The following is a 13589-nucleotide window of genomic DNA, read 5'->3' as shown; positions in this document are numbered from 1 at the left end:
TCTTTTTTTCTTAAAGCTCTATTTCCATCCCGATGCTCAAAAAAAATCACCAATACTGAAACTTCCAAACGACCTAAATAATAGCTGCAGGCACCAGCCTCAGTGAAGCCAGGACTGCAAACTACACGACCTCCCTGCTTTTGTAGGTTTTCATTCTGTAATCTCTGCATCTCTGAAAAAGTTCAAAGCCAGATGGGGAGCACAGAGTTCAGCTCCTCTCAGAGCTTGAACAACTCTTTCTTGTGTAGAAGAGATATGCACGTGTACTTTGAAAACAAACCTGATGACAACTTCGCAAAGCCAAGGTTCCTTGCCTGACAAATCAAATGTCAGAAGGAAAAGACTAGCCTTAATTACCACGGGAACTCAACTCTGAAGATGGAGCAAACGTCGTCCATAGAACAAGACAGTCAATTCAGAACTGCCCGCTGTAGTCCTGGAGACTTCAAGTCCAAGAAGAGAAAGCAAGAGCTGGCAAAGATCAATTATTTCACATCACCCAGGGGACAATATTTCAGCAGGACTCAGACACAGGTACCTACAGTTCATTACCTCATTTGTATGCAGCAATGATATATTCACATGCATGTTAACATAAAATTTCACACTGGACGTGGTCACGTAACAGTAGTAAGTGAAGGCACTGTACCGGCGACCTACTACAATATTAAAAATAGCTAAGAATAAAAGCCTTATTTGCTGCATATCACATTGAAAAGGTAAAACAAAAGCTTTCCAGCAAAGAATCATAGTTTATTATATGTCCTTTGCCATCAGTTACTCCAGCACTACTTTAACAATAAAATGGAAGAGCAATAACAAAGTGTACAGGCACAACCATGCCATGAAGACCCAGCTTGGGTGAATTACTGCAGATGCTTTTGCCTCTAATACCAGCCCTTCAGTAAAGAATAAGGAAGGTATTTTGTGGGGTTTTTGTCTGAAGGATCTTCATTTTAACTGTACAAATAACATACAGTTTTAGAATCATTAAAATAATTTAACCTCCTCCTTTCAAACTATTTTTCATTGCCAAGAACATGACCTCATTAAAGTGATATTCAAAAAGGTTGATCAAAATAATGAGATGGTATCTGGTATGCCCTCCATTTAAAATATTAATTAAGATCAATTATACACACTGATAATTCATGCAACATGCTCTTCTTTCTAATCCAGGAAAATAAGGGGTTTTCTTCTCTCTATCCTGTTAAGCTGCATAAATGAATATATATCACATTAATACTGTTTTCAAAACTAACAAAAAAAAAATTGAACAATAAATAAGCTCAGGCAGAAGGAAAGAGAAGGAGGCAAATGTATTCAGGCTGAAGGTTACAACAAACCTGGGATCTAGAACATGATGCCAATAACAATTAGTTTGAAAATAACATCCTATAAAATAGCACCCTATAAAGAATGAGAATGTTAACAGCAATATGTTAAAGCACTTCTTATCAAATTCATTGTAAGCACTTCGCACAGCTTACCAAACTGTTTTATATAGTTTAGTCTCAAGCCTACTGCAAAAAAAAAAAGAAGATGCAGAAGTGCTTTTTAAACATGTCGTAAACAACTTGCAGTTAATGTTAAACTTCTCGTGTGCAGGTAGGTTTGGAGGAACCACTAACTCTGCCCAACAAAAGGAACTGTGGGCCACAGCAAAAGCAGAAATTCAGTATGCATCTTCACAGTTCACGTGCAATTTTAAGATTGCTTGGTGATACTCATTCCCTTGCACCGGTTCTTCATCTGTACTGTTGTAAAAGTAATCTTGTTAGGTTTATTTCCCTGTATATAACTATTGTGACAGATGAAATCTCATTGCAAATGTGAGAACTTAGTAAAGAAAACAACATTCTCAGCATTAAAGCCTCCATCTTGGCTATATTAAGCCAGAAATAGCAGCAGTTAATACTGAAAACAAAACAAACAAACAAAAAAACAACCTCTGGCCAGTTTTATCTTTATCTCCTTAGAAAAGTCATCTTGTTTAACAATAAACATAACCAGAAAGTCAGTAGCAGAAATGAACGGAAACCTCTTCATTAAAAGGGAAGGAAGGCTTACCCTTTCTTCCAGTCGAGCCAGCTGCTCTTTGTAGTAGGCATCATGCTTCTTCAGTTCTCTGTCTTTCTCTTCCAGCTGCTTGGCCTAAAAAAAGAAATAGAGAGATAAAACTGGATCAAGAAAGAGCATCACTCACAAAGCAAAACATCTACTATAAATTGTACCAGCAAGGAATATACAGTGATTGAAAACTGCAGTCTATTAGTTTTTGCCAAACACTACATTAATAAGATGATGATTGCTGCATTGAAAATGTAAAGAGATTGTCTATTGTACTGTTTTTTCCTTCCCTCCTCAACAGCTGTGCCATGGTTTGTTCAAATGTACTTGGACACGTCACAAAGACAGAACCAAGCGTACCATGCTGGGATGAAATTTTTATTAACTTTGCAGATCACTTCTGAACTTAGGGAAATGTACTCCAGCTACCGCACAGAGTACATGCAGAGTTTGATTATTTAACTTTCTTTGTAAATTAATTGTTACTAGGTGGACATTCCGACACAAGAATAGCCAAACTTGCATCTGTACATTTGTAGGCTGTGGTAAAAAAAGTATTCTATTATTTTTTTCAAGTATTCAGGGATACATTTAGCATGTGCTTAATGCTGAACATGCGAATGTTTGGAAGAACCAAATACTTATATATTTGCAAAAGCAAATCTAAAAAGTGTATCTAAAACTCTGCTGTCCTCTGTACTTAACAATTACTCTTCTGGGAACTCCTACATTGGCTGAAGTACCCAACTAGAGTAAGCTGGAATCCTTTACCGCGTGGTTACTCGTGTGTCCAGTAACTTAAAATAATATAGAAGCATTGTGAATGTCGGTGTTTTCAATACCATTATGACTCGAATATTCATGTAAGACACATTGTTTTCAGCACTATTGAGCAAGTCAACTTTTTTTTTTGGCTTTTCATCTGTAGTATGCTCAAATATGTAGTATTATAGGGACCCATTATGAATTACAGAATACATTAAAACTACACACATACAGACCAAATACATATACACCTCAAGTATGAGTGCAAACACATTCCAGGTAAATAATGTTTAATAATTTTTATTCACTGAACATGCTTTATGAACTATCAGTGGTCATTACCACAACTGCCTACTCAAAATTAGTCATTTATCTCCAACATATTTTCACCCAGGTACTGATACTACGGAGTTAACTGCAAATAGTTCCCCGTTCCAGCAGCATCATGAAAAATGTGAAGTGTAAACTCTCACTACTAATGATGGCACTTCCAGTCATGCTCACAGAAGCGTGTCAGAAGACTTACTTATGCTACACATTGTGCTACGCTTGCTGTCTAGATACAGGGCTTCTCTTTGTCAAGATTTGTTTCTGCACACAGACAAAGAATAAAATAAAAACTTTGGGGTTTGGGTTAGTCCTAACTTAAAAACTTACCTTTTTTTCTATCTCCTGAAGCATGCAAAAAGAAAAATCAAAACGTTCAAGTTAAATTTATTATATAATGGTGAAGAGAAGGAATGCAGAAAAATACACGCCTGTCAGGCATATCTGGAATGTAGAACAAGGCTAAAAACTATACATAAGATGTCTTTTATATGCAACTTCACAAAAAAGTCCCTGCTCATCAGAAAAGCACACAGCCAAGTTGTAATGCTACTTGGATGAGTCAAACCTTGCTATTCCTCCACCATCCTTTCTTCGGTATAACACCGTGGAGCACACGCTGCAGCCCTGACCACCATCATTTAAATCCTTTATTCACTACAGAAAACTGATTACAGGTTTTTCCAAAGCTGATTACACTAAATATTCTACAATCTAACTAGCACGCTTCGTATTGATCACGGTTCTGCTTTTCCCAGATAATCCCTGTATCACCTCTCAAAGCTGCATCTTGTCCTGGTTCAGACGCAGAAACAACTGAAAATTCATTGCAGGTTGCGCATCCCCAAACCACCCCCTTCCAGATATTTAATCCTATGCTTCGATGCATCATCATGGTTACCCATATGCTGTCGTTTTATGCATAACCACCTCATGATCCCTCAAATATCTGCAAACTCGAGAACATGCCTTTTGTTCAAGCGCAGTTAAATAGGCCAGTGACAAAGAAATTGTAAAATTAATGTTCCATTCCTCTCCCAAGAACTTTGTAAAGTTTTACATCTTAGAATTCAGAAGTGTTTCACACGATTCTATCGATGACCTGAAACCAAGCAATAAAATTGACTTTGGAAAACCAGTAAGATACAATAAAAAAATGTGCAAGAGTGCTGTGATTTAACTCACGTGCCACATTTCTGACGATTCACAACAACAGAAATGTTCAGGGTTTAAAAACACAACAGGTTAAGGGTACACTGTAACGACCAAGGAAATGAAAAGTCCCTGTGTCAGAAACCTGTCCTCTCCTCCAGGTCCAGCTGATCAATCAGAATCAATTCTCTCATCTCAGAGAAAGAAAACAATAGCAGGAGATTAACGGATCCTTCCTCTCACAGATAAAGATGAGGAGTGAAAGAATGAGAGGCAATCTTCGCAACTGCTGCAGACCATTTTATGAAGCAGACAAATCCCACTAGGTTCAATCAAAAAATCCAAACATCTTGTACAGCAATGATAAAAACATTGATTATGTTTAACACTCTGCCATCAGAGCAGAGCTAAAGACTGCACCATGCTACAGCTGCATTTCTAATTTATAGAAGAGCTTGCAGCTCTTCTGCATAGTTTTTGCATCTTTTATAAGAGCAAAATTATGTTTTATCCTTGTTATGTGGCTACTATTTTCAACTCAATTCCCAATATTCTGCATGTTAGTCCTTGCAGTGCTGAAGGATTTAAGACCCACTCATCGTAAAAGTTTATATCAGACTGGCTCCATCCACATTAACCATGGTTTAATGTCCTAATACTGTCATTGTTCCTATTGGTCCTCATATTTAATAGTGACCAGGCCACATGCACATCTAGTCTATTAAAAAAAAAACCACATGTCAACATGTGATTTTTTAATTTTACTTTTTATTAAAACTCTTTGCAGGCAAGTTAGGGCTAGCTTAGATCTTAGCTCTGAAAGTGTTTGAAAACTCTCAAGAAATTTCAACTGGACGAAGAAGTGACTGATGTCTAGGAAAATCACATTCCTAGAAAAACACCCCCAAAAGCCTTAATAGGACATCACAAGTTGTCCAAAGTGTTTCATGAAACAGAAATATAGAGCACGGAAGCTGTGAAAGCTGAAGAAAAAGAACGAATGAAAAGTTTCCAGATCACAGTATATTGGTCAGGACCTCTCTGTAACTGAGGAACTCAAACAGAACACATTCATATAAAAATTACTTTAAAAACTCTGGAGTGTTGATTTTGACTAAATTACCATGAGACACGCTTGATAGTAAAGTATGCTTCAGGTCTCACACCATAGAAGAGCATGTTTAAACTGGATCATTTAAGATACTGCATCTCCAAGTCATACGCCTGCATTATCCTATTACATGGGTCAGCAGAAATAAAGGAAGGTAGAGAATGATGAAAAATGGATTAAACAGAATTAAAGCGTCATGAAACATTCCTATTTAAATAAAATTTGAGTACGTATAGGTAAAAACTAAAATTTTCTTAAAAAATACTGCTTTTCAGGTTCACATCCACTGATCTGTAATTTTCTCCTGTATAGATACGATTAATTCTGAGACAGGTTTGAATTGGCAAAACTTTCCAGAGGACCTCCATGCGCCTCTGCGACCAAAGTCCTTCCACCTACATCGATCCTACTGATCAAAAACCATTCAAAATAGAGAACTGGATTTTAAAAAAAAAAATTTATTTGCATCTGATCACTAAGTTTATATATGTGGAAGACAGAATGAGCAGGGGAATACAAATAATGTTTGATCCCAAGACTTGTATCTGAATGAGAGTTTTTTCCCTGGCAAGTTTCTTATTTTTCTTTTTCCCCCGATAATTAGCCATCAAAACAGCTGGATTTTACTGCACTAAAGGACATGGGGGCCAAGCAGCAGAATATATTCACAGTGCTTTTTTTTGCCCTGAACCTATCAGAGCTTTTATATCACTGATAAAGTAGAAATACTAGATTGTAGGGACACAAAAAAATACATTAAACCAAAGGTTTAGTTCCCTGTATTGTGAAAGTAACTGGAAGATTTGGTAGGCCAGTAAGAAACTCAGCATAGAAGTGTCCTCCATATAGCTAACACCCCTGGCATTTGTAAAATAATGCAGACAGAGCAAAAAACCATAAATATTTATTTACGCGCACATTTATACTGGAGACAATATAAATATGCCAACAGAAGAGAATTCACTGCAGAAATAAAAACTTGTAAGGTAATGTTGTATTTATGGGGCCGCAGCAACATGATCCCGGTGAATATCAATTAGCCGTAACAAAATAATTAACAGTAGCCATGTATTCAATTAGCTGAATGCTGCACTTTAGTTGTAAATGAGATATTGTAACAGGTTCGTTGCTTCTTCACGAAGTAGCTTTAATAAACAAAGCATTTACTTGGGTGTTATTTAGAAAAGAAATCTAGAAGGTCACCTTTGAGAAGCAGCCCACCTTCCCAAGATAATCCAAAATTAAAACCAAAAAAAACCCAGATCACTAACATTAATTCTTTACTTTCATTTTAGAATTACTAGAAACTCGGACCAAGACTTAAAGGCCAAGCTGGATTTTCATTTTCAGAAGTAGCGCCTGGATCTGGCGCAGCACCGGGATGAGTTTCTATCATCAGAGAAAAGAACGCCTACAGAAAACTCCTGCACGTCGCCTCGTACACAGCCGCAGGGAAATTCAGTCTACGCTCATCAGAGCGCTCACATGACAAAGCCAAACCCTTCTCGTGCTGGATATAAATACATGAAGAGAAGTACAAAGACAGAGCCAGGCTCTGTTCAGTGGTGTCCAGTGCCAGGATAAGAGGCACAACCTGGAGCACAGGAGGTTCCCTCTGAACATCGGGAAGCACTTCTGTGCTGGAGCACTGGGACACTTGGCTATATGTACAGACCAGACGAGAGGCTGGAGAGTAGCCTCACAGAAAGGGATCTAGGGGTTCCGGCTGACAGCAAGTTGGACATGAGTCAACAGAGTGCCCTGGCACCCTGAGGTGCCTCAAGCACGGCATGGCCAGCTGGACAAGGGGAGGGATTGTCCCGCTCTGCTCCGCACCGTTGTGGCCTCACCTCGAGCACTGTGTGTAGTTTTGGGTGCCACAACATAAGATGGACATAAAAGTATTAGGGAGTGCCCAAAGGAGGGCTACAGAGATGGGGAAGGGTCTGTAGGGCAAGATATATGAGGAGCGGCTGAGGGCCCTTGGTTTGTTCGGCCCAGAGCAGAGCAGGCCGAGGGGAGGCCTCATGGCGGCCTGCAGCTCCCTCACGAGGGGTGCGGAGGGGCAGGCGCTGAGCTCTGCTCTCTGGGGACAGTGAGATGGCCCGAGGGAACGGCATGGAGCTGGGACAGGGGAGGGTCAGGCTGGGGCTCAGGGACAGGTTCTGCACCCACAGGTGGTTGGGTGCTGGGACAGGCTCCCCAGGAAGCCATAGCACAGGGTCACAGCACCGAGCCTGACAGAGTTCAAGAAGCATTTGGACAACAGACACAGGGTTTGGTATTTGGGTGGTCCTGTGTGGAGCCAGAAGTGGGACCCTTGTGGGTCCCTTCCAACCGAGGATAATCTAAGAGGTTGCCCAGAGAGGTTGTGGTGCCTCCTCCTTAGTGAACTCCAAAAGCCACCTGGACGTGGTCCTGGGCACCCTGCTCTGGGTGGCCCTGCATGAGCAGGGGGGGTTGGACCAGATGATCTCCAAAAGTCCTTGCCAACCTCAACTACTGTGATTCTGTGGATACAAAACATACACATTTGTTCTGTCCTTCCTAGCACAAACAGGCAGCCGGCTGAAAACAAACGATTAACAGTTATTTTAAAAAAGAATAAAGGAACCCATGTAGCTGTATGCAGCAAGGTTGGAGCTGTGTACAGTTTATTATTGCTTTTCTTTAAGAACCTTCAGCAGATAAAGCAATACCAGGTAGTTTAGGAGGGAAAGTTTATAGGCTGATTTCAAAATTAGCTCTTGAAGCACTCAGCAGTCCCAGGGTTGCAGCTGCCCCTCAGTGAGGGCTCCAAGCTCCAAATTCATTAACATCCATCGAGTTTACAGAAGAACACCCCTGAGATCGCTTCAGTTTGCATTTTTCAGTTAGAGAAGAATAATCTGCTTCAAAATAAGAGTTCAACACTAAATTTATAAGGCATCATCAGCAATCTGAAAGGGGTGATCTGCCTAGTCTTGCCAAGCTGCTTCATGGTGATTTCCCCACCATCACAATAAAAAAGGCAGAGGAAGGGGTAAGTGGATGACCAAGGGACCAGGTTTTCTATATGACTTTCAAGGCTGCAAGTGGCTTTTGGTCCAAGGGCTGAAAGAGCACTCTGACTGTCAGAGCGAGTTTACAAGACTACGGGGATTTGCCCGATGAAATGCTAACTAAAAAAACGAGGGCTTTTTTGCCACTGAATAATGGGAAAGGTCACAGAAAATATCTATAGACCTTCAGGCAGGCCTGTGTAGTTTGAAGAAAAGGTTAATGGATTAACAGGCAAAGAAAGCAGCGGTAGAGGCCTGGCCTTCAGCAGCTCCAGAAGAGGAAGATCTGGCAGAAGAACTGCTGACAGGGCAGGGAGGATATGATGCACCAGAACTGCAGGAGAGCAGATCTCAAATGCCATTCCAAAAATCATCTTTCACATTTATGCAGCGAAAGACTTTCTGTTTGTTTTACAATTAAAGTTTGTTGGATGACTGTACCTGTGCATTGAAACAGGGTGTGAATTCGTGAGCTCGTTGACACTAGTGTCACTCATGTGCAGACTGTGACTGTCGTGTTGTAAAACAGCTATTCTGCTGGTGAAACAAGTATTCTGCTTCTGATGTCCACCAGGCTGTTCTGCACAGAAACACTTTTGCAGTGGACTACATTCATCTATCATGAATAATCCCATGCATTCGTATTTGCACACTGATTAACAACAAGGATTAGTTACTTGTATTCATTATTATGGTCAGCAAAACTACCATCTTCAGTCACTGCACATAGCGTCCCAATAAATACGATTAATTTTCCACATTTAATGTATGTTGGATTACAACAGCTTTGAATTTGTCTTCTATCTCAACCTATATATATATCTATAATATAAATAATAATTTATAATAGTAATATATATACACACAGACAAGTATGTATACACACCATCCTGAATGGGCAGTAGAAGTAAATTATCGATATTATTATGAGTATATACTTCTTCCCTACCCCCCAAAAGAACTTGTTTTGAAGATATCACTATTCATAAAATCATTCCTAACCACAAAAAAAAAATGATCCAAACATCACTTACAAAAAAGCTATACTAATTTCCATTTGTAAAGGTGGAAAATAGCTATGAATTAGAAACAGCAGCAACAATAATGCGTCATAAAACATATTCTTTGACAACTGTAATTAAAACAAGCTTTTGTAATTACCAGTAAATGTGCTACAGTACGGTTTCTAAAAATAATGAAGTCCTAAAAGAACGAGTAGTAGAAAAGATCACTCTGAGAGGAGGCTAATGAAGAAAATTAAAAAATTGAATTTATGAACAAGTTAGGATCTATTCTACACAGGACACGACATTAAGCTTCATTTACTACATCTAGTTATAAACCAATGGAGTTTTAAAAAACACGAGTATGGTTCAGGGAGAATAGACAAATACAGCTTAGGTACTCAATGGGATCGGAGGATAGCCCCCATCGGAAGGCCACCTACCACATGCTCCTGATCAGAGCAGGATCAACTAAGAGACCAGACTGGGCTCCTCGGGGCTGCACCCAGTTGGGTTTTGAAAACCCCAAAGCATGCAGACTGCACAGCCCAACCTATACCGTGCCTTCATCCACAAGGTCTCTGTACAGGTGAGTTCACAGAGGAGATGAAGCAACAGCATAGATAGGGTTTGAGTCAGCAATCGCTTGAGAGACTTCAGGTTTCTCCCCGCCTCAATTATGTTATGATTCTGTCCCCAAAACGACAGACAGAATAGTCATACAATTGTACCACACTACCATGAAATGAGCAACATGAGGACTAAAGAAAACCTGCACTCATCACCAGACTCTCTTCCTCGCTGGATAAACCATCTGGCTTGTTCAGCGTGAAATCAACATGGTTTGAAGATTTTACTTCCTCGAAAATGAAAATTAAAATACATTAACGACTATTACATTCATTAGCAATATGCAGAAAAGCCTCATGTTTCCATCCAATCATAGTTCAAAGAAACAACAGACACCAAGCAAATCTGTATTGCATATATGCATGCCAGCGGGAATAAAAGAAAAGCATGACTTATTTCCAAAACTGTATACATTCTTTTCATTTAACTAATACAGTCCAAAAAGATCAAATATATCAAAGACTATCTGTACTGCTGCCAGGTATTTGTAGTAATTCAAATAATGTCTATAACCTTTTCTGACAGCTTCTGATGTTTCAGTCATATGTCAAACATTTACAGTTTCCACTAATCTTAAAGAAGCAGTCATCGACTGTTCCATATGTGCCAAACTGGATTTCTCTACATAAAAACGGAGCAAGAGAACTGTTATTCTGTAAAATTCAGAAGGAAAAACTGTCAGTAAACTGATTTAGGACTATGTTCTACTTCCAGCTGTGCTATCATATCACTATTCTAGTCGTTCCTAACTTTTGTGTGTTTTAATTTATTTTTATTTTTATTTTTACTGTGTTCTAAACTGATCTAACAATAATTTTACAGAAGTACTTTGAAATTCCTAGTTGAAATGAACAACAGAAAGACAAAGAAAAGGTAAAAAGAAGCACTGAAAATTTGATGTACTGTAAAACAATACACCACGTAAGACAAAGGAAAGCACAAGGAACCTCGACCCTTTCAGAAGATATTCTCATGCTTGACCACAGTCCAAAACCAAGTTAATAACATATTTGCATCTCAGTTACCTAATAGCTACTATTTAGTCTAGAGCTAATTTTGACATCTTTTAAGCTGTCTATCTAGGAAGTTGTATTCTTGCTTCAGGAATCCAACATCTTTTGCTAACACTTTCATATTACATTATTATATTTTTTGAAGCTTTGTAAACTGAAGATTCAGTAGACTGAAGGCAAACAGTGAAATAATTCTCATAGGCACTGCACTAATATAAGCAATGAAAACTCAACATCTCACTGAAGCCCACTTCAAAGTCAATCTCATCTGAAATCCCACAAAAACTTACTCTCTATCCTCTATATTTGAGGTCCAGAAGCATCAGGGACCACACGTTCTCTGGCATTATTTTCCATCTGCAAATATCCTACTTCTTGTATCAAATAATCAAAACTATATCTAAACTGATGTAATTTCCTTCAAACAGAAGATGCATCATTGAAACTGGCTGCTTGGTCTGTTATCCTGGTAACCAGTTTCCAGTAAAAGCAAACGGTGATGATGCCCAAGAAGGTAAACACATTTTTGAATACAAAATAAGAGTACATTTATTTCTGCCCAGCTATTCAAGTTATTGATTTCTGCTTAAGACACAAAAGCACTTGTAACTAGTAACTACATCAGGTGTTTCTCCATTTGAAAAATACAATATAAGCAGCACCTTCATTTTTTGATATTCGAGTAACTACCATTTGAAAATATTTTTATGACAAGAGGTTATCTGTATCTTTTGGAAATTAGATCCAGTTACATTGAACTTTTCTCTTTAGTAATAAACAAACCATCAAAATTCATTGTCTCTCTTTCAAATAATTCAGCCATACTGTCCGCCATTATCTTGAAACAGAGACTTTCTTTATCAGCTTGATAGAAAAAAGAGCTGCAATCTGTAGATAATTTAAAATAGAAGTTGTAACTCAACAACAAGCTGATCTTTTAAATGGTGCACATGAATTAATTAATCTGTAACAGGGAAATACTTAGGTATTTATTGTCAGCATTGACAAAGGAACATCAGTTTGGTCAGTTCTGTGAAAGCTACAGCTACAGCTTTCACAAAAGACCTTTTCCCATCAAGACACGTAGAAAACTAACATGGTGAAGAAAATATTTATAGCTAGTAGGTGTGTCATATATACCAAGGCTATACAAAATGTTACCCCTTGAATACATCATTGCTTTTTAGCTCTTTTGTTTCATTCCCTGTAACACTTCAGAAACTCAACGTAAGCAAATTATAGTACTGTTCCATCACTCTTTTCATCACCTCTCTGAAGTATTCTCTTAAGGTTGAAAATCCTATGTGATAAGAAAAGTTACCTGTTTAAAACATTAAATATAAACTAACATTCAGCACAGCTAGAAAGCAAAATCTTGGGAAACAGGTGGAAAAAAGGCAAAAAGCATATTTATACACAGCAAGAGTGAATGTTTATTTTTCCTTTAATTAGCAAACGACAATCCTGGTCTTTAAGAATTTTATTTAAAGTTTTAGCAAATTATTCTGAAACAAGACCACAAGAGAATCATTGCCCTGAGTAGAATACCTCTGAAACAAGCAGGGATTGATTTATACATTGATTATTGGTGAGCATCTTCCTTTTGTAAAATCCTATAACACGTGCCATCGAATTTCTATGTCCAACTTCCATTCACTGCACTTTTATTTCTCATCTCATTTGATTGCTAAGTCTCTAGGGCAGATCCTGGAACTCACTACTTACCTGTGCAATGTTTAACATAATTAGACTTCAAACTCTGCTGGTGGTATTATTCTATCAGAAATAAAAAATATTCTAAGCACAGAAAAATTATAGCATGTTTTTTAAATTATAGAAAAAGCACAATTAATACAAGACAGTAAGGAAGACAAACACTTGATTTTTGTAAAGAGCATGCTGGAAAAACAAGTTAAAAGAATTTAGGTTTGTTTATTTTGGTTTGGTTTGGTTTTTAAAGCCCTGCCCAGTTCTAAGTACGCCAGTAATATGGGACAGAGCAACTAAAAAAATTTATGCACACCAATAACTAATTGGAGGCAGTAAATATATTTAAAAGATGGTCTGATTTGTATTCCTTATCTTATTTTGACTTCCTTGTCATGTCAATTTGTTGACAGAACATTTAGAGAGAGAGAAACATACCATGGCAGAGACTGGCTGTTATAAAAACATGGTGCTACATTTTACTGTATTTTTTTTTTGGCAGTAAGAAAGCATAAAACCGTTGACTAATGGGTTATTCAAAAATAATTCAGCAATATCTTACAGGGAAAAAATGAAAACCAAATAACCATAAAATCCAATGAAACTCTTAAGGGCTCGGTGAAAAATCGGGTATAAAAATGACCAGAAAGACCAAACCCAAGATGATGTGGTCAGCGTCCCACGTTTCAGGCCGTTTATAATTCAGATGACTTCAATCATCTAGAAAAAACGCTACATGGAGACAACCAGAGCTGGAGACCATTTTGTG

At 38.2% G+C, this 13589-nt stretch overlaps 1 protein-coding gene across 5 annotated transcripts in view; it reads right to left on the bottom strand.

Annotated features, from left to right (window-relative positions):
- CHCHD3 (coiled-coil-helix-coiled-coil-helix domain containing 3) overlaps positions 1-13589 on the bottom strand; it is a 149767-nt gene that overhangs the window by 53465 nt on the left and 82713 nt on the right. For all 5 annotated transcript variants that reach the window (XM_080578089.1, XM_080578090.1, XM_080578087.1 and 2 more), the window contains one exon: positions 2071-2154. In XM_080578089.1, the coding sequence (XP_080434215.1) occupies positions 2071-2154 (84 nt within the window). The remainder of the gene's footprint in view (positions 1-2070; positions 2155-13589) is intronic.

The sequence above is a fragment of the Anser brachyrhynchus genome (genome assembly GCF_964034855.1).
Source record: "Anser brachyrhynchus genome assembly, chromosome: 1".
NCBI classification, from domain to species: Eukaryota; Metazoa; Chordata; class Aves; order Anseriformes; family Anatidae; genus Anser; species Anser brachyrhynchus.
This window is presented reverse-complemented; position numbering and strand designations above follow the sequence as displayed.